This window comes from Panicum virgatum, chromosome 7K, assembly GCF_016808335.1.
Source record: "Panicum virgatum strain AP13 chromosome 7K, P.virgatum_v5, whole genome shotgun sequence".
Lineage (NCBI taxonomy): Eukaryota > Viridiplantae > Streptophyta > Magnoliopsida > Poales > Poaceae > Panicum > Panicum virgatum.
The window spans coordinates 40,681,352-40,703,657 of NC_053142.1; the positions used below are offsets into that span (position 1 = coordinate 40,681,352).

General features: G+C 46.0%; 1 protein-coding gene across 1 annotated transcript; it reads left to right on the top strand.

Annotated features, from left to right (window-relative positions):
- The first annotated feature begins 304 nt into the window (after positions 1–304).
- Positions 305–2,151, top strand: LOC120641347 (transcription factor MYB17-like). The gene is made up of 3 exons (XM_039917420.1): positions 305–716; positions 814–943; positions 1,077–2,151. Exons 1-3 carry the CDS (start codon positions 356–358, stop codon positions 1,738–1,740), a joined length of 1,155 nt encoding a protein of 384 aa, XP_039773354.1. The 5' UTR covers positions 305–355; the 3' UTR covers positions 1,741–2,151.
- The last annotated feature ends 20,155 nt before the right edge of the window (positions 2,152–22,306 follow it).

Genomic DNA, 22,306 nt, shown 5'->3' on the forward strand with positions numbered 1-22,306 from the left:
TGCAACAGTAATGCTACAGTACCCATCCGATAATTATTAATTAATCATAAATTAATTAGTATCATTAGATTCGTCTCGCGATTTACAACTCATCTGTGAACAAGTTTTGTAAATAAATTTCATTTAGTAATTCAAATTAATAAGATTTTTCTGTAAATTTTTTTTTTGCAACGGAACAAAACACGGCGCACGGCGCGCAACAACAGACAACCGGGCGTCTTGTACCGCATTCAAGTCTCCCCGCGGCCCCCGCCCGGCGGCGTACTTGCAACGAAAGCGCCTCGCCCCCATTAAATGCGTGGCCCTCCCCGCCTCCCCGGACGCTGCCCGTCGACGGCGAGCTCGCTCATAATTGATGCCATGCCCCTTCCCGTCGTCGTTGCAGGCTTGCAGGCAGCAGCAGCAGCAGGTGAAAATCCGTTGCATTTATGGCCACCGGGATCCTCCTCGGCCTATAAATCCGTCGGCATTTATGGCCACGGCTCCTCCCCCCTCACTCACCTGTCGTCACTGCCGACGCCACCGAGGGAGAAAGAGGGAGAGCGACCGACGACGGTCTGTTGCGGCGGCGGCGGCGGCGGCCATGGGGAGGACTCCGTGCTGCGACAGCAAGGGGATCAAGAAGGGCCCGTGGGCGCCCGAGGAGGACAAGCTGCTCGTCGACTTCGTCCAGGCCAACGGGCCAGGCAATTGGCGCATGCTCCCCAAGCTCGCGGGTACGTGCTCTGCGCTCATCCAGCCGCTTGAATTATATTGGTGCCTGTGTGTGATCTCGTTAGGCTGATGAGGCGACGCCGATGCGCGCGCATGCAGGGCTGAACCGGTGCGGCAAGAGCTGCCGGCTCCGGTGGACCAACTACCTGCGCCCGGACATCAAGCGCGGGCCTTTCACCACCGAGGAGCACAATTCCATCCTCCAGCTCCACGCCATCGTCGGCAACAAGTGCGTGCTCTCTCTCTCTCTCTCTGCACACAGACATTATTGATTCAAGCCAAGGCACCTCATCACTCGTGCATTCATGTAACGAACATCCATCAACTCATTACGTGCTGGATGCATGGTTGTGATCTCTCAGGTGGTCCATGATCGCGGCGCAGCTGCCGGGCCGGACGGACAACGAGATCAAGAACTACTGGAACACGCACCTCAAGAAGCAGCTCCGCCAGGAGGCGCTCGCCGGCGCGGACGCCACCGCCGCCGCCCAGCTCGCGGCCGCGGCGACCGCGTCCTCCTGCCCCGCCACGCGCCACATGGCCCAGTGGGAGGCCGCCCGCCTCGAGGCCGAGGCGCGCCTCTCCCTCCTCTCGTCCTCGGCCGCCACGACGGTAACCTCCGCCACGGCCGCCTCCTCGTCGTCGTCCACCGCCGCCGCCGCCGAGCACGAGGCGGCGCCGGACATCTTCCTGCGCCTCTGGAACTCCGCGGTCGGGGAGTCCTTCCGCTGCTCCGCGTCGCTGGGACAGGGTGCAGCCGCAGCGCATGGTCCGGCTGCGGCAGCTGGTGCGCCGGCGGCTCTGCCGCCTGCGACGGCGCCCAGCGGCGGCGGCGGCGGCGGGGGCGGCGACTCATCGGCCGCGTCGACCAACGGGACCGAGGCCGCGGACGACTACCAGGCGTTCCTGGACATGGCGGTGGAGGAGTTGGCGCTGCTGCACGGCCGGCTCGGCGTGTCGTTCTCGGCGTTCCCGCCGGCAGACATGCTCGCCGAGGCGTCCTGTCTGTTCGCGCCGTTCGAGTGAGTTGAGCTCGCTAGCTAGCGCCTAGCAGCCAGCTCTCGTACGTCACTCTCGTACGTCATCACCAGTCAGCACCGTACCAGAGTTGTAGTCTACGTATCGCATCCGGCGTTGCTTGCGTACGCGTACGTACATACACATGTACACTTTGCTACACCACGCGCTTGTCTTCTGGCGGCGATGGCGTGTGTACGTGCCTGTACGCGACGAGCTGATGCGCACGCTGGAGCTTGCGTGTGGCGTAGTCTTCTGTAGTGTAGTAGTCTGGGCCCTAGAGCAAGAGGTTTTTGCGACTGCTCTAGGCAGCTAGCTGTGGCATTGCTCTGGTGAATGCTGTGGACTTTAAATACTTTTGCGTATGTGTGTGTGCATGGACGTGGTTTGTGCTATGTAATACGTGCAAAGCTCTTGACTTGTGTTTGTGTTGGTTCTCTGCACGTACTCCGTAGTTCGGGATGGGGAAAAGAGTTGTGCGCTTTTTGCACGATCGAGGGAGGCAATGCGTGCACTTCACGGTGATGTGTCCTTGCTATGCGTAGTCCTGTCTTTGACAAATATTGCGAAGTTCATGGAAGGAAATGCAGAGCGCACTCTGTGTCCGTATCCTCCCCAAAAATGGTACTGTTGAGTGTTGACATCAGAATTTGATACGATTACTGTTAAAATCAAAATTCGATAAGTTTCTTAGAGGATTCGGTCAAGCAAAGAAATCAAACAACCACTGAAAGTTTACGAGGGACCGAAACCGGCGAACAAGGGGGTGAATCGGAGCCGATTAAAATTTATCGCAACTTGAAGCTCGGCTTAAGATCCCAAGTGCGCACCCAACCCCCACTTCTAGAGTGTGCAAGTGTAGCTATAACTGAGCTAGACACCAAGCAAAAACTCTAAAAACAAGCTGCGACAAGATCGGATAAAGAGCGAAGAATAATCACCAAAATCAGCACGGCCGGTTAAACCGACGTGTGAAGAATTACTCCATCGGTTCAACCGACGTCACAGAGCCGGCAGCAGAGAAGAAACACTCACCGGTTAAACCGACGCTATGGTTCAAACAGCGTCGGTTCAACCGACGATAGCACACCGGATAAACCGACAAAATCCAAAATGAACACCGGTGCAGTTGTCCAGAGAGACCTCAAAATGGACTAATGAGCACCTGTTTATCCGACGATTTCAACTCCAATGCGCTAGTGCAGTTGTCCAGAAGAGAGCAAAAAGAATCCAACAATGAACCGGATGAACCCACACTAGGAATTTTCTATACGCCGGTCAAACGAGTCAAACAGCACGTTGGGAAAGCTGGTGAGGCTTCACCGGTTGAACCGATGCCTGTGGATAGCTAAAGCACCGGTGCAATTGACGAACGGCAGAAAACCCTAATACATGAATAAACCACTCACCGGTTGAACCGGCGCCAATGAGGACAAGCGTCGGTTTAACCGGTGCTCGGAAGAACTCTGTCCAGAAACGTTTTTCAGCCCGCGTTCTTCCAAGAACTCGATGATCGAGTGGCCAAATCAAGTCCAAATCTCAACAAATTTTGCAGGCATGATCACAAGGGACTTGTGAACACGTCCACGGATGGAATCGACCAATTACGCCATGGTTTGGGAGAAATCGACGAAATCCTAAGCAAGATTGGGGTTTTCTCAAGAACTCCAAAACTTCAATTCGAAGGAGCTCGTGAATCCGAGGGTTTTAGGGCTAGGCAAGATGGATTAGGAACACCCCAAGGAGTCACAAAATCGTTAAGAAACAACCCGTCATCTTGAGTTCGAGAATTGACAAAGGAAAATCGAATTTCAATCAAAACAAAGCACAAATCGTATGAGATTGAATTGAATTCAAAACCCCGAAGGGCACAAGGAGGATTGGGCCTCCTTTCCCGATCAATCTCAGTACAAAAACCTCAAGAATCGATACCTATAATCCCTAGTTCTAAAGAGGAGAGGGAGAGAACCGTGAGGAAGAGCGATAGAGGGCGCCTGAGAGAAAGAATGCTACCGTGTGTGTTTCCAAGCACAGAGAAAGAAGGAGAGAGGGTGAGGGTATTTAAGGTGCCCACACAGGGGTCCAAAATACCCTCGACTCAAACTAGACACTAAAACGCCCGTAGGGGCAAAACCAGAAATATGTACACGATCTCATCCGACGGCGGAGTTTCTTTCTTCGACTCGAAGCCATTTCCGCGATGCCGCCATGTCGATGAAGATCCGGTTTGCGGTTTTGGGAGGTCCGCGAAACCCGGGTAGGTGGCCGGTTTTGAGAAAACCGCCAAAACTCCACGCGCGGGAAGATTCCCGCCTCCACGCCGTGGCCCTGGATGCCGTTCCCGTCTCGGCCTTCTGACGGCCCTAGACGCCGCCCGACGCCCGTCACCTCCTCGCCCGCAGCGAGGCCCTAGACGCCGTCGACGTCCGTCACCTCCGTCAGTCCCGAGACCGACGCCCGTGCCTCCACGACTTGGCGTCTTCAACCGCCGTCCGCCACCTTGGTATTGTGGCGCAAACCAAGAAACCCACCTTCCGTCGTTGCTTGCACCCTCGATCCTGGAGTGGACGCCACAGCTGCCGCCCGGCCTGAGCTCCTCCACGGCAACTCTCCGTCGACACTCGATGCCCGTGTACCTGCAACCAAAGACCAAACGCACGATCACACTGCACGGTTGACAATTCACTCATCACAAGCAGGATAGAGTACTCAACATTCCTCAGTTTATCCAAAAGAGAAAGTTAAAATGGAAATTGTGAAGACCACGGCACACGACAGTTTAGATTTATGTATGAATTAGACAGAGTCAGTTGTTTTTTCTTTTATCTTTAAAAGGTTTGTGTCGTGTCCAATAAGTATCAGTATCCATCCATGTGGATAAAACTATAAATATGTACACCCGGGGTCACCGTAGTATATCTCTCAATCAGTACAACTTTTGGCGCATCGCCACCCTCTTTTTTGAGATTTGGGTTGTATCACTTCGATCTCCGATGAGGGGTAAGCCCAAAGTTCTGTCGGCCTTAGCAATTGTATCAGCTATATATTGGTGTTAATCAAGGTTGTATTGCTTCGATCTTTGGATTGCTCCAGTTTGGTTGATATATTTGCCTAATAGATCGATTCCTGTCATATACGTAGGATTGCATCGTTCGACCTTTGCTAGATCTGATAAAGTCACGGTTATCTTGACCATGTTTTGATCTATCGGGTTGTATCTATTGAATCCGTCACATTGCTGTTAACAGAAGATTGATTTCTTTGTTTGAAAGCATCATATCGGGTTAGTTTTCATCAGTGGATAGTTTCTTTATTGAATTTGTCACAGCTAATTCATCGGTTTGGAGCCGCGTCTTTACTTTATCGCCTTGGTGCCCACAGGCGGAGCTTAAACACTAAACGAGGGGGAGAGAGGGGCAACCTATGTAATTTAACACTAAATATTTATGAACAATAGCAAATTACTATTTATTTAGTGGAGATTGCGTTGAGCCAAGGGGGCCATAGCCCCCTTTGGTCTCCACTAAGCTCCGCCACTGTTGGTGTCAATGCTGTCTCAGTTAAGTCTGATCCGATTGGTGGTGATGATGGTAGGTTGAATTTTTATCAGCTTGGTGATTCTTTTTGTGATAAGATAGATATCCATCACTCCATCCTCATTGAACTGCTAGCCAGCCGATGGCTTTTATCGGAAACTAGCCGATAAGTTATCTTTACACCAGTCAAAATGTTTTGTAAAACATACTTTTGCTATGTGTTTGCAAGTGTGCAAAACAAAACAAAAAAACTACCCAAAGTTAATTTTTGAAGATGATGCCCTACTTTGTTCTCGTGAGATGTGTTGACAAAATCAAAGGTTTTGAAACAAAAAAAATCAAGGTTTGGCGATGGGTTTTGATCCAAACCGAATTTATGATCAGCCGTGCCTGGCTTCTGATCAACCGTTGCATGCCTTGATAGTACAGTTACTCTATTGGGGCAACGGTTGATCATTAAAAATGACATGTAACTGCTCATCGTATAGCTAGCTAAGGTTGCCACTTGCCGTGTGCATAGATTTTAATTACATTTTGCCCCATACTCTTAGCTTTGACCATCCTATTCATCGATCATATATAATCGGCTACAGTAACAATCTGCTAATTATTAATTAATTATGAATTAATTAGCATCATTAGATTCGTCTCGCGATTTACAATCTATCTGTGCAAAAAGTTTTATAAATAGACTTCATTTAGTACTTCAAATTAGTAAAATTTCAACATAAAAATTTTTTGCGCTGAAAATAAACAGGTCCTGCACCCCACGAATACGATGGTGCACGCACGCCGTTGCTTTTAATGGCACGCCAGCCTGCATGCATAGTGCCGCCACGCAGCGTCCATACCTGATTGTTCTCATCCGGCCGATCACTGTACTGCAATGCAGGATGCAAGTGCCTATGTAGCAGCTAGGTTTGGGCCTTCTCCTGTCGTGCTTGTTTAGAGCAAGTATTGTGGCGGGCGAACAACGGACTGAATCACCGGTGGCAAAGAGAGAAAAAAAGAGAGAATGTCGAACGGGCGTCTCGCAAAACGCCGGGCGGAAGCGGGCGAACTGTGATGCCATTGGCTGCATGCGCTGCAGAGCTCCTTTCATTGGCCCGCATGCGGCTGCATGTGCTGGAGCGCAGCTCCCGATGCTGCTACCTGCCACGGTGGAGTTTTATTTCGCCGGCTCACCGGCGGAATCATTGCCCTTGCTCTTAGGGCTTCTGCAGTGGGGGAGAAAAAGCGATGCATGGGCTTGCGTGGCAGCAGTATGAATCGATTTGACCACTGGAGTACATCGAAGCATAGAGGGGGGAGAGACAGAGGAGTCGATGCATATCGTTGCATCCGTTCATAGCAAATAAAAAATGAATCTAGCACCTCAGATTGAGCGCACAGAGAGCCGCTGCAAATAAAAAATCAATATCCAGTGAGGGAAGGGGATGGATCATGGTTCGATGTGGGCGCCACATCACTGCAGAAGCATGAATCGATTTCTGAAGAATTCGACTCTAAGCATACGTGGCCGAGATTTTTTTTTTCTATGCATCGAATCGCTGCTGCGGATGCCCGTTGTTAATTGTTAGGTTTGGGCACGACGGCAATTCATGGCGCGTAAGAATGTGCGTGGGATCGCCTAAGCGCCGCTACTCACTGCTCTCTTCATAATAAATCATAGGTTGTTTGATCTTTTTTACTCTAAATTTGACCGCCCATTTTTTTAAAAAATTATGTAAAATATTAATTTTTTTATTGTGGTTTGCTCTATCAATACAAGATCTTAAAAAATAACTTAAATTTAGTAATATTTATATAATTTTTTTTGAATAAAACGAATTGTCAAATTTAGAATAAAAAAGTCAAACAAATTATAATTTGAAACGAAAGTAGTACTACTGCTGTAGAACTAGCATGTACGGTAGCCCGAAATCGATTCTCGTGAAGAAGACTCTCGCATGATGGATGAGCCTCTGCGTAGTACCGTGTTTTTTCTTTTGATAAACACACGAGTCTCCGTAGTACTAGTGACCAAGGCCAAGGGCATCATGATCCATTGCCGCACTCGTATAATATAGCAGGCTCGATCAAGTGAAAATAAAAGGTAAATTTTTGGGGCGGCGCACAAGGCGGCTCAAGTAAAAAAAATGTGAATGCACGTAAAAAACAAGATTTGACACGATTAATGTAGTTTTTACCCCCAATCAGGCAGCTAGCGTACATGCTGCGTGCGTGCCGTCCGTATGCGTGCGTACGGGTCAGTGGACGCCCGAGCCGGCCGGCCCGACGATTCAGGATCTGTGCGCGCCATCTATCTAATCTATAGGGTTCTGGATTTGACTCACTGCTGATTGATCCATCACCCATGGCCGGCGACGGCGTTTCACTTTTCGACCGCGAAACCAAACGCCCGGTCCCCGGCGTCGTTTCGATCCGTTTCCATGCACGCCGTCGCGTGCGGAGCTGCACCGACCGGATGGCTGGGACCACCGGCGCGGCGACGGCGAGCTAGGACGAGCACATTCATTGCCGTCGCCTGACAGACCCTTGGCCCTGACACAAGTGGGGGGAAGAAAGGTGTGCGTCCGGCCAGTCGCTGCCTGCGGTTTCATCGGCAGGATGCAGCAGGGTCGCTCTACGTACGCGGTACGCCGGTACGCCTGATGGTTTTCTCGTACTCATCTCGGACAGGCGCTACACGGATGATAGGTCGGGCAGTGCTCATCCTGAATTTACGGCAGTGCCGTCAGAGAAGTAATCCCGTGAGGCGCATTTTAATTTGGTAAAGACGGTTTTCTGTAGTTTTTTCTTGCGAGGAAATTTTCTGTAGCCTTTGACCAACAGTTAGTAAAATTTTATAATTTGTATCAATAGATAGATTATTATATTTTTTTTGAAGTTAAGATAGATAGATTATATTACCCCAAAGTTGCATCTCATTCGTTTCGAAAAAAAAAACATCTCATTCAAAATCCTTTGTGCTCGCGTCACTGCCTCACTGCCAACAAATGTCCGAAGCCCAGACACTGACTGGAGGGGCCTGTCTACTTTCAGCCCAAACCAGAGTACCGCACTGCATTCAGCCCAAGCCGTACGAAATTGCTCTTCTTCCTCGGCGATTAAGCCCCGCCTTAGTTGACCGCCCATACTTTCAGCCCACCTAGGCCACTATATGTTTTACATGCGCGGATGCAGCGCAAACAGAAGCCGCAACCAAAAGGACCAAGGCGATGAGTTCCTGTTAAGGCGTTAACTAACCCGAATGTGTCGCACCCGGTTTTATGAAAAAAACCGAATGCATAACTATATGTATGACAGGATCAATTTTCATACATATAGAGACATTATAAGTGAATAATCAGTAATAGTATCACGTAAAAGAGAAAATAAAACGATTAAAAGACTATCAGAGTTATACATCTTATCCTGAAAACGAAGGCTTCAAACTTCACAGGCAATCGACTAGGAGTTGCGCATGCCTAGAACTCAGCATCATCTTCAAAATACTTCTCACACCTTCTCCTTCTGAGCAGCAGTAAGTAAGGGTGAGTACACTTATGGTTGATACTCAGTAAGGCCACAAGAAATAACCAGAATGTGATTTATATCCATCTTTAAATTTATTAATCATGTGAGGGTTCAAGCCGCTCTTGACCGTGAGCACGGCTAACCGGTTAGTTTTAACTCTGCAGAGGTTGTACACTTTCACCACAATTCCCGTAAAAGTTCCGAAGAACTTTGAACCCAACTATGCAAGTGTGGGCCAAGCACCATATCACACTTCCTTAGGTATGACTGCATAGGGATGCTACGAGGTTTTTTCCAAAGAATCACTATATGTACGCACTGGTCTCTTGCTTTCTGCGGTACCTCAGAAGACGAAGCTTCCTTCATCCGCTGCTCAAATTTCGATAACCCAAAATCCACCAATCAAACGCTCCAGGCACGACATATAGATCATCTAATTACTTAGCCAAGACCAGAGCCATATGGTATTGTGGTTGTACGGTTTTCTTATGTGGTTCTCCATGTTACAATTAAATTAAGCATTCTTGTAAATAAGCATAGACAGAAGTATGGTTAGGGTCACTTGCCTTTATCCAACGATAATCTACTCTTACTGCTCTTCAGCTTTTGCTCATACAAAGTGTCTTGATTCTTCAATCTTCAAACAACGATACTTCTACTCGAAGCAAACACCGAGCAAACATACAAAACAAACAAAAAGTACAACTAAGAACAATACGCCAAAACAAAAGAAATAATTAAAAAGAACGCACTAAAAGATAGGGCTTATTGTTACGGTTACGACAACGTAAGAAACGCGAAAAACGGAACTAAAACGGCGATTCTATGAGATAAACGGTGCTTCAGGGATCTAGTCGCGATTAACTACGGACACAAAGGGCTAGCAAAAAAGTATTTGTGAGGCACAGTAAAGTGTGCTCACAATGGATAACAAGGTGATAAAAGCTATTTCACCCGTCACAAGGATCACGTGAGCGCAAAAATTGATGAAAACGGAGCTAAAACGGAAAAGTTATGGCTAAAACAAGGTTCTAAGGACTTGTTTGCAATAGATTTAAACTTCTAGGGGCTAGCTCTAAAGAAACCAGGGACTAAAACGAGATTAAACCTAAACTACAGGGGCTAGCAAGCAAAAACTAAAGCTTTGGACGGCGGGCTCGATTTTAGAAAAACTCGGGGTGTTTTCTGTTAAGATTTGGACTAAAACAGAAATAGTTTTGAACTGCGGTGGACGGCGGGTTGATTTAGCAAAAACCTAGGGTCCTTTTTGCAAAATGTACTAGGGTTGACTAGTACTTGTTTGATTGACTTGGGCCGGACTCGATCTGCACCGTCAGATTCAGATCCGACGTCTCAGAGTGGATCGGGCAGAGGGCGGCGGCGCTTGGCGCCGGCGGCGAGGCTGGGCGGCAGCGGAGCTCGACGGCGTTGACCGAAATCACGATTCCGGCCACGATTTCGACTCGGGTTGGGCCTGGGAACGAGTTGGGGCGACGGCGAACGTGATAGAGGGGTCATCTCGGGGCGCAGATGCGGCGGAGGGCAAGCTCGGCTGCGAGGGGTGGTCGGGGTGCTCCGGCGAGCAAATCCCGGCGATAGAGAGCGAAAGAGTGGGGGAAAAGGGCCGGCGAGTATCCTCACCACAGATAGGAGATCCTGCGGCTGTTGGACTTCGAAGAGAGGCGGCGGAGTGGCGAGTTGGCGGCGGCACCGAGCTCAACAGGCTCCAATGGCGGCCGTGGCTAGGGTATGAGTTAGGGGCGTCGGTGCGGGTAGAAGGGAGGTCGAGAGAGCGGCACGACACTTATATAGGGGCGGGGACCGGGTGTCCTTGGCGTGCGGGCCAAGGAAGGCCGCGGCGGCGCGTGCTGTACCCGGACTCGTGCTGAGTTCGACTCAGCCCCGGGGAGGAAGGCGACCCCGACGGGCGGGGCCTGCCTGGCGGTGAGGGTGAGAGAGAGGAGGGTGCGAGATGGGCCAGAAAGGAAACTGGGCCGGCTCCTGGGTTGGGCTGAGCGGAGAGAAAGGGAAGGAGAGGGAGAGAGATTTGGGCTGGGCCAAAAGCAAGGGAAAAGGGAGAAAGGTTTTGCATTTTTTTTAATAGAAGACCAAAACAAATTTAATTCAAATTCAATTTCAGAGAAATTAAATTTAAATTCAACAACAAGCAATAAAACAATGCAAAAGCAACATGAATGCAACACAAGAAGAACAACCTCATTTAGTTTTTTTTAAAACAACTTCGAATTATTTTATTTTCCTACACTAAATTCCCTGTAAAGAGAAATAAATTTTGGGAAATTTTAAAATTATGATAAAATTGTTGTTTTATTTTTACTTTTAATCACATCCTGAAATCCAAAAATTTCAGGGTGTGACAGAATGCGATCAACCCCCCACCCACCCCAAAAAAATGTTTTCTAGCTCTTGAGGTCACATTTTATATTTCACATCGGCATCTTGGAAACTTTGATAAGGCCCTGGCGAGCGCATTCGATGATATGATGTGGATATAACACCTTGGATTAGATTGTGACAATTTAATCCAGGGCGATTAATATAGCGAACGCATTTGATGAGATGAAAATTGGTATCTTGTATTTTACATAAAACATCTGGGTTAGATTATGATTATTAATCGCGATTTGAATTAGAGGGTTTAGAGTAAAACTGCCATTCAATATTTTACATTAGGCACACTGGATTGGATTGTGATTATTAATCGCGGTAAGAATTAGAAGTTTAATATAAAACTGCCATCCGGTATTTTATATAAAACACCCTGGATTGGATAGTTAGGGTCCTATCTGAAAAAAATTTGCAGCCACAGGCCCGGCAAACCACTGTCACACCCGGTTTTAAGGACAAAACCGAATGCATATCTATATGTACGCTAGGATCAAATTTCATATATATATATAGACATTATAAATGAATAATCAGTAACAGTATCACGAAAAAAGAGAACTAAAACAAATAAAAGACTATCAGAGTTATACAGCTTATCCTGGAAACGAAGACTCCAAACTTCACATGCAATCGACTGGGGGTTGCGTACGCCTAGAACTCAGCAACATCTTCAACAGACTTCACCACAACTTTCTCCTTCAGAGTAGAGTAAGCAAGGGTGAGTACACTTATGGTTGGTACTCAGTAAGGCCACAAGAAATAACCATAAAATGATTTAAATCCATCTTTAAGTTAAATTAATCATGTGAGGGTCCAAGCCGCTCTTGACCGTGAGCACGGCTGATATATTAGTTTTACACTCTGCAGAGGTTGTACACTTTCACCGCAATTCGTGTAAAAGTTCCGAAGAACTTTGAACCCAACCACGCATGTGCTAGCTAGGCATAATAGCATACTTTCGAGGTGTGATTGCATAGGGACGCTACGAGGCCTTTACAAAGATTCCCTAACCCGTGACAATCCGCTAAGATTTCAAGCCAAAGTGGTCATAACACTGTCCTAATGAGGTGGTACCTTGCCAAAGGACCATTAAATAATACCAATTACCCCATGAGGACCGAGCTATACCCCATCAATGCATCCCCTCTTGCCCTTTCGGTAAGATTGTCACAAGCTAGAGTTTCTAATTAATCAGTCAAGACCAGAGCCATGCAGTATTGTGGTTGTACGATTTTCTTGGGTGGTTCTCCATATTCCAATTAATTCATAATATTATCATAAATAAACATAGATAGGAGGATGATTAGGGTCACTTGACTTTCTCCAACGAAAAGCTACTCTTACTGCTCTTCAGCTTTTGCTCACTTGGAATCCTTGGTTCTTCAATCTTCAAACAGCGATTCTTCTACTCGAATCAAACATCGGGCAACCATACAAAGCAAACAACAAGTACATCTAAGAACAATACACCAAAACAAAACAAAAGCTTTAAAAGAACATACTAAAGGATAGGGCTCGCTGCTACGGTTGCGAGGGCGCAAGAAACACAGAAAACGGAGCTAAAACGACGATTCTATGGGATAAACGGTGAGTCAGGAATTTATTAGTCACGATTAACCAAAGGATTAAGAACTAACAGAAAAAATTTGTAAGACACAATAAAGTGTACTCACAGAGGATAACAAAGTGATAAGGCTACTGCACACGTTGTAAGGATCACGCGAGCGCAAGAATCACTGAAAATGGAGTTGAAACATAAAAGATATGGCTAAAACAATGCACCAGTGATTTGTTTGTGAGAGTTTTGAACTTCCAGGGGCTAGCATCAAAGAAACTAGGGGCTAAAAACCTAATTAAACCCTATATGTAAGGGCTAACAAGCAAAAACAAGGTCCAGGGACGGCGGGTCCTATTTCTGGGAAAGACAGGGGCTAAAACAGAAAAGAAAGGACCTAATCCTAATTACTTTTGAACTACGCTGGACCGCGGATTGATTTTCTAGAAATTGGGGGGGGGGGCTCTTTTGCAAAAGGGACTAGGGTTGACCGTATCTGGTCTAGTTGACTCGGTTTGGATCCAATTGAGGCTGTTGGATCGAGATCGGACGGTGGCAGCCACTTGGGCGGAGCAAGCGGCGGCGCTGGCGCCGGCGGCGCGCGGCGGCGGGTCGCCGGCGTAGGCCATAAATGGCCGTCCGGGCACAGTTTGGCTCGGGTTTTTGGACAGGGAGCACGCAGGCGCGTTGACGAACGCGTTGGCGGGGTTCTGGTGGCGAGTAGACGCGGCGGGGGGGCATGCTTGGCGGCGAGGCATCGAGGCGGAGTGACGGTGAGCGATTGTCGCGGCGAGGAGGTGCGCGAGAGAGGGAAAAGGGGTTGGAGAGCATGCTCACCATGCGGAGAAGCTTATGGGACACGCGAGCGTCGAGGTGAGGCAGGGGAGCGGCGGGTTCGCGTCGAGCCCGAGCTCGGCGGAGGCGCGGCTAGGGTTACGCGAGGAAAGGCGGCGGCATGAGTAGAGGGGTTCAAGGGGGAGCAGGCGGCTTCTATTTATAGGGCGCAAGGTCCCCTTGGCGTGCGCGCCACGGCGCGGGTGAGACGGGGCGCAGCCGGACTCTACGAGAGTCCGAGCTCGGGACCCTGACAGGTGGGGCCCGCCTGTCGGCGGCGGAGAGGGGAGAGGGAGGGGGCGTCGGGCTAGGCTTCGCGGGAGAGGAAGGTGGGCCGGCAGAGGAGTTTTGGGCCGCGGGAAAAAGGAAAAAGAAGGAGAGAGGAAGATGGGTTGGGCTAAAAGGGTATAGGGAAAAGAGAGAGAGGTTACTTCTTTTTTTTTCAACAAAAGATTCAAACAATTCAATTCAAATTTAAATTCAAGAGAATTTAAACTCGAGTTGAACAACAAGAAATAAAATAATGCATTGCGGCATGAATGCAACACAAAAGAATAATATTTTTTAATTTATTTAGAAGACAATCAATTATTATTATTTTTAATACTAAATTCCCTGTGAAGAAAATAAATGTTGAGAAAATTTTAAAATTATGAGAATATTATTGTTTTATTTTTAATTTTAATCACATCCTGAAATTCAAAAATTTCAGGGTGTGACAGAACCATCCCCCCTTAAAAGGAATCTCGTCCCGAGATTCACAAGGCTAGCAAGAGACAAAGGTTTAGGTGGGTAGCGCCCAACACATATTAACTTTCTTTCCAGTTATTCCTTCTTGCAATATAAACTTCTTAATTCCTGGTGACTCATACAAAACACTTCACGGATATTCAGTCTATCTCCATTTTTTAACTCATTCTTTCCTCAGCTTCGTTGGCCCTTCTCTTGGCTTGCTTTATGAATTTGTTTTTTGGGTTGCTTGCTTCTTTTAGGCTGAATTTTTTTGAAAGAGATACTCCAATCCTCGAGGTTTATAGTCTGATTACTATCTCTACCTTGGATGACTTCTTTTAGGACTGGATTCAGGGCAGATAACTTTCTGTTGATCTCTGAATGGTAACGTTGTCTTGCTTCCTCTGTCATTAAGCTATCTTCTTGGAGACACAGACGACCATAATGCTCACAACATTGACACGTTCCTAGAGTCTTACTAATCTCATGTTGTTCCTCTATCAGTGGCTTTGGTGCTTCATAGTTCCTTTTACACTTTTCATTGTTCCATGCTTCGGCAACTTGCCTCTTCACTGGTCGGGTAGGAATCTCTACTTTTTTCAACACCATGAGATGAGGTGATACTGTATTGGACTGTATCGTTCTTTGTAAAACCTGAGTTTGCATAGATATTAACTTCTCTTTATCAAACGGTGGCAGAGTTGTTGAGATCTGATGGTTATCACTAGTGATATGGTTGTGGTTCTTCGGGAATAAGGCTTGCTCTGTAACTTTTTCTTGGGTATCGACCATGGTTGGTCCATTTGTAGTCCTTGAGTTTGTGTTGAATTGTTGAGGTCACCTTTACTGACTCTATCTTCTCGATTTCTATTAGGACTCGCCATCATTGCAGATGCTTGGAGGTTTCTACTATTGCTGTCAATGTTGCATTGAACTTCCTTCTTGAGGTCCTCTAAAGGACTAGGTAGAAAGACGGAGGATAACAAGGAGGGGAAGGGTGTAACACCCCAGGTGTTTAATTAGTTAAACCAGGGTCATTAGCATCAAATCCTGCACCTTAACCAAGAAACGTCGAAATAAATGCATGTGTATGTATGCGTGTGTATGTGTATATGTGCATAGCTCGGAAACCTTAAATAATTTTTAATCCAATGCAAGTGTGCATATGATTTTGAGTTGGCATGTCACTAACATCACGATAAATCAAAGTCTAGTTGAAATCAAAGTGAGAAAGTGAAGTTTAGCACATGAAATAACGAATCATTTGCATCAAGGTTTTAAAGGTTTAAATTGTATTCTTTTCAAGTTTTAAATGAATGTTCTTAGAGAATAATTTCAAAAACATAGCTCAAACAAAATTTTGCCCAAAACCAAAGTTGTAGCATTTTTGATGTGAAACAACTTTCATGTGCGAATAATTTCGAGTTTCCGTACAAAAGTCGAAGAAAATTTGAATTTAAATCGAATCGGGTGTTAACGTACATTTGTCGGGTTTTCAAATTAACTTTTGATTTGAGTCTCAAACTATTTGGTGCCTGAAACAAAAAGTGTAGAATTCGAAATTCTCTACAACTTTCGTGTTCAGAGTTTTTCATGTTTCAAAAGAAATCTTTGAGGCAAATTCGAATTTTTGAATCAATTTCTCTCTCTCTCTTTCTCTCTCTGCTCTCCCTCCCTCCCCTGTTCTGTGCCGGGCCGTGGTCGCCGCCGGGTCACGGCCGCCGGCCACGCGCTGCTCTCTCGCCGCGCCCCGTCCCTAGCCTCTCCCGTAGCTTCTTGGCCTCACCACGCGGCGCCATCCCGTGCGCGCACGCTGAGGTTCGACGCCGAGCTGCCACGGCGAAGCCGTGCTGAGCCGCCCGACCGCGTCATGCCCTCCCCCTCGCCTTGACCCGCCTGGACCTTTCCCGTGAGCTCCAAGCCGTCTTCACCCTTCCATCCTTCCTTCCTGAGCACGAGCGCCGAGTTCCGTTTGCTCTGCCCGAAAACGGCCGCCGCCGCCACCATGGCCGCCGCCCCCTTCTAGGTCGCCGCGGAGCCCCCTCCTCCACCCATCCTCGGACCCAACCGACCCCGCAGCGAGCACCACTGACCTCCACCGGTGCTCCCTGACCCACTCTTCACCGTCTAGGCCCGCTGCACCGCCGCCGCCGCCGCCGCCGGCCGCTGCTCTCCGCGGAGGAGCCCCTCCCGGCCATCCCTAGCCCCAATCGAGCCCACCCCTGGGTTCCTCGCGACGCCGTGAAGCTTTTCCCCCGCTTCTTCCCCGCCCCCGGTGAGCCCCCACGCCGGAATCCCGCCGCCCGCCGCCTCCTCTGTTTCCCAAACCGGCCAAGGGCCTCTCCGCGAGAAGAAAAAGTCTTCCAGGGGCCTTTGTGCAAAAAGAAATCCTTTTTCCTTTTTGTTTTCCAAACCAGCAAACTTTGAAAATTCCTAGAAATTCGTATAAAAATCGGAAAAATGCAAATCCAATTGTTTTGGAATCCTTGCAACAAGGTATACAACTTTCATTACATGCACATGTTTATTTTCTGTCTGTATTTTAATCTAGGAAAAAGATTAGATTTCAAAGGCTATAATTGTTCTAGGAGTTCTACTTAGAATCTATAGTTGATTTTTGTCTGGTAGGTAGTACATGCCATGCTTAGTGTTGTGTAAAAATTTGAGCACCATTTGACCTTTGTAACTAGATGAAACCCTAGTCTTGGCTAGATCTAGTATAATATTTTGCTTTTTATTTTTGGATGTTATGACTTAGATATATGTATGACACTTTTTCTGTATATTTCCAATACTAAATTAACACCACTGTCCAAGTTTCAATATTTTTAGATTTGTGTATCTATTTCTTTGATTTAATGCTTGTTTAGTAGATATTAATTATGATAAATAGTTTATTTTGATAATAAATCATGAAAATATTTTTGAGTGTTATTTTTGCATAGTTTAGCTTGTCCATAGAGTTTGAGCCCAGTTCATGACTAGAATAGGATCTAAAAATTAATATTGATAAGCTGATGTATGTTTTGTTTATTTTCTCCTATTTATTTCTGGGCATAATAAATACTGAAAAATTCACAGTAGCTAATTAATCTCTTTTTAGACCTACTGTTAAAGTTTGAAATTGTTTTATATTCTGGTATAACCTGTGTAATTCAATCTTGTTCTAGGAATTGTCTGATTACATGAATTGTTCTGGATAATTGGCTCCAAGATTTAGGATGAGTTTTGCAGGATAGCTAGTCCTGTTTACCTTCTGTTTGAAGTATTTTTTGTTGAGTTTACTACTGTATGTGTGCTGAGTTACTGATTTATTAACTAACCGTGATTTAATTGCTAGATGAAGCTACTCCCACTTGTTTAGGAGTTTAGTCTGGCTTTCTTGAGCTATTGATCATGATGTCTTGTGTAGTTCGATATGTTGGGTTACTACTCTATAAACGATTGCCCAGTAAAATATGAATGAAAATGTTTCACTCTTTAACTTCGGGTTTTGTTTGCGTTACGCTGTTATTGTGAAATAATTCATAAATTCCTACCATCACAACGACTTACCCATGTGCATTGCATCTCATATAGATACTACTACTCTCGCTGACGGAACTTACGAGCTGGTGCCCGAGTCCGAGAGTGAGCAGCGTGAAGCTCAAGTTAATCTAACTGAAGCTGCGCAAGACCCAAACCCGATTTCGGAAGAGCCCAGATCCAGCTACGCCCAGGAAGGCAAGCCCCGGAGCATGTCCTACTATTTTAAATTTATGCAACTTATTATTGTTCCTATCTATTTGTGCATTTAAGTTTACCGGAGTTGACTGGAACCTTAGTTGCATAATCCTAGGTACCGATGTTTGAACACTAGTATGTGTAGGTCGCTAGTTGGCTATGCTAATGTTTCGGTAGAAGTCGAGTGATTTCCTGTCACTCGCGAGAATTATAGGAGTTGGATGTTTACTACCTGCTGCAACTATAAGGCCTACGGGCGGGACTGTGGTACTTGGGATGTCCCGTCTGTTTAGTGAAATGTGATAAGGCCGCAGTGTGTGGTAGTGGTAGTTAAGCATTTGAACGTACTAAACACATGCCGAGAATATGGTAATCGGTAAGCTTAAGTACCTGATTGGCCCGGCGAGTGGACTTCTCCCTCACCTTCTTTGAACGTCGTTTCTCATGCGCGCACATGCGGGTGCAGAGTCGTCGTACTCTGTAGTCAAGGACGGTGACCCTGATCCACAACCCGGAAAGAAAGGGGAAAAGTCATGTGGGTGACTTGGTTCCCATACGTGTGTGTTAGGTCTGCCTGGCCAGGTTAACAAATTCGATTCGAATCGTCCGCTTCTCACGGTTTGGGACTGCTTAACCCTTTTGCCACATAGAGTAAGAAGTGAAAGATGATGATGAATATGGTTGGTTGTATGATGAAAGATAATTGTTTCCACCATGTATGCTATTGGATAGATGCTCACATAGAATGGTTAATTGAACTAGAATTTGGAAGCTAAAACCTAAAATTAAGGATCTACTCTTTATTGCTTTTCGGCAAACAAACTCCTCAAGCCAAAAGCCTTGCATGTCTAGATAAAGGGCTAAGTATACCCTCGGTCGGGTAAGCCTTGCTGAGTATTAGAATACTCAGCCTTGCTTGTGGCTTTGTTTTTCAGGTGGTACATCGGAGGTTATGGTTGACGTCATGTACGGGCTTCATCATGATGTCTGGTTTCGACGCTAGACTATAATTCGTTTTTCGTCAAACTTGAGCTCTGTTATACTTTTATAAATTCAAACTTGGTTTGTAATAATAATTCAGTTTCATACTCTGTACAGTAAAATTTGCGGAATGTTGTATTCTCTGAACTGCTTTGTCGATCCTGTTTCAAGTGTTTTAATCGGGATTTTACCCGACAGCACTGCCGGGTTATTCCGTTTTAAGTGCGTGTTAACCCTGATTATCGTTTTGATGATGGTTAGAGCACTTAAGCCGGATTAATTTAGGCGGGGCTGCCACAAAGGGGTAAAAGAACCTATCTAAGCAACTGATGTTATTGTAGGTAGAAAACCCACAATACACCAACAATCATTTCAAAGAAACAAATCAGACAAGGTCATAAAGACAAACATCATCATGCAAACATCGAGTTCCACCAGTCGACATAGTCAAAGACGATGCTAAACGTTGTTAATAGGGCTGCAAGGGGTACTCCTAGGCATGGTTATATCTTCCAACTTTGTCGTTGAAGACATGTTCCTCCTTCAACTTGTCCAGCGTTGACTCCACCATTGTAATTGTAGTGGTAGTGAGAGTGTCATAACCTAGCTCCAGCTTGATTCTTTGGTGGTGCTCTGAATCCTTCATCTAACTTGAGCAGTAATGTAGGCAAGTGGTACCATTTTCCAATCTCTTCGACTTGACTCCTCATAATGAAGTAGTAGCTTCATTCTTCATATGGCTTGGACAGGCATTAGGACACGTGGCACGAATCATCTAAATATTTTTGAATCAGAAGGGATATTTTGGAATCAAAAGTCAAGTGATGAATCCAAAGGGGCATTTATTTGGAAAGAAAGAAGAGGCACAATGGGAAAGCTGGGCACATTGAAAATAAAGCAAAGGAAAGATATGTCCACAAGGATAGGTTTTTGAGAAAATAAAGGAGTGTCCAGGAGAGAGAAGAATAAATAGAAGGGTTGAGGGAGTTAAGAAACAACCAAGGGTAATTGACCTAGGATTGAGTAATAAAATTCACCAACGAGACAGTAGGTCAATATAGAAAGTTTAAGATTTTTCATTTGTAAATGAGAAAGTGCAAATGATAAGATAGCTAGGTGAGAAAGACTGTCAAGGTTAATTGAGAAAAGAAAATGGTTAAGGAGAGAAAATATTCATTGGAGGGGGTCAAGGATCAAGCAGGAATAGATTTTACATCAAAAGAAACTTTAGAAAATGACCATTGCTAACTAGGCTTACGTCCTACAGTCGATACAGCACTGATACCACTTCTGTGACACTCGGAGAGAAAATATTCATTGGAGGGGGTCAAGGATCAAGCAGGAATAGATTTTACATCAAAAGAAACTTTAGAAAACGACCATTGCTAACTAGGCTTACGTCCTACAGTCGATACAGCACTGATACCACTTCTGTGACACTCGGAGAGAAAATATTCATTGGAGGGGGTCAAGGATCAAGCAGAAATAGATTTTACATCAAAAGAAACTTTAGAAAACGACCATTGCTAACTAGGCTTACGTCCTACAGTCGATACAGCACTGATACCACTTCTGTGACACCCGGTTTTAAGGGCAAAACCAAATGCATATCTATATGTATGCCAGGATCAAATTTCATACATATAGAGACATTATAAGTGAATAATCAGTAACAATATCACGAAAAAAAGAGAACTAAAACACATAAAAGACTATCAGAGTTATACAGCTTATCCTGAAAACGAAGACTCAAAACTTCACAGGCAATCGACTGGGGGTTGCATACGCCTAGAACTCAGCAACATCTTTAACAGACTTCACCACAACTTTCTCCTTCTGAGCAGCAGTAAGCAAGGGTGAGTACACTTATGGTTGGTACTCAGCAAGGCCACAAGAAATAACTAGAAAATGATTTAAATCCATCTTTAAGTTAAATTAATCATGTGAGGGTCCAAGCCGCTCTTGACCGTGAGCACGACTGATATATCAGTTTTACACTCTGCAGAGGTTGTACACTTTCACCACAATTCGCGTAAAATTTCCGAAGAACTTTGAACCCAACCACGCATGTGCTAGCTAGGCACAATACCACACTTCCGAGGTGTGATTGCATAGGGACGCTACGAGGCCTTTACAAAAATTCCCTAACTCGTGACAATCCGCTAAGGTTTCAAGCCAAAGTGGTCATAACACTGTCCTAATGAGGTGGTACCTTGCCAAAGGACCATTAAACAATACCAATTGCCCCAAGAGGACCGAGCTATACCCCATCGATGCATCCCCTCTTGCCCTTTCGGTAAGATTGTCACAAGCTAGAGTTTCAAATTAATCAGCCAAGACCAGAGCCATGTAGAATTGTGGTTGTACGGTTTTCATGGGTGGTTCTCCATGTTCCAATTAATTCATAATATTATCATAAATAAGCATAGATAGGAGGATGGTTAGGGTCACTTGCCTTTCTCCAACGAAAAGCTACTCTTACTGCTCTTCAGCTTTTGCTCACTTGGAATCCTTGGTTCTTCAATCTTCAAACAACGATTCTTCTACTCGAAGCAAACATCGGGCAACCATACAAAGCAAACAAGTACATCTAAGCACAATACACCAAAACAAAACAAAAGCTTTAAAAGAGCATACTGAAGGATAGGGCTCGCTGCTACGGTTACTAGGGCGCAAGAAACGCGAAAAACGGAGCTAAAACGATGATTCTATGGGATAAACGGTGAGTCAGGAATTTATTAGTCACGATTAACCAAATGGTTAAGAACTAACATAAAAGATTTGTAAGACCCAATAAAGTGTACTCACAGAAGATAACAAAGTGATAAGGCTACTGTGCACATGTTGTAAGGATCACGCGAGCACAAGAATCGCTGAAAACGGAGTTGAAACATGAAAGATATGGCTAAAACAGTGCACCAGGGATTTGTTTGTGCGAGTTTTGAACTTCCACGGGCTAGCATCAAAGAAATCAGGGGCTAAAAACCTAATTAAACCCTATACACAGGGGCTAACAAGCAAAAACAAGGTCTAGGGATGGCGGGTCCTATTTCTGGGAAAGACATGGGCTAAAACAGAAAAGAAAGGACCTAAACCTAATTACTTTTGAACTACGCTGGACCGCGGGTTGATTTCCTAGAAACTGGGGGGGTTCTTTTGCAAAAGAGACTAGGTTTGACCGGTATCTGGTCTGGTTGACTCGGTTTGGATCCGATCGAGGCTGTTGGATCGAGATCGAATGGTGGCAGCTGCTTGGGCGGAGCGAGCGGCGGCGCCGGCGCCGGCG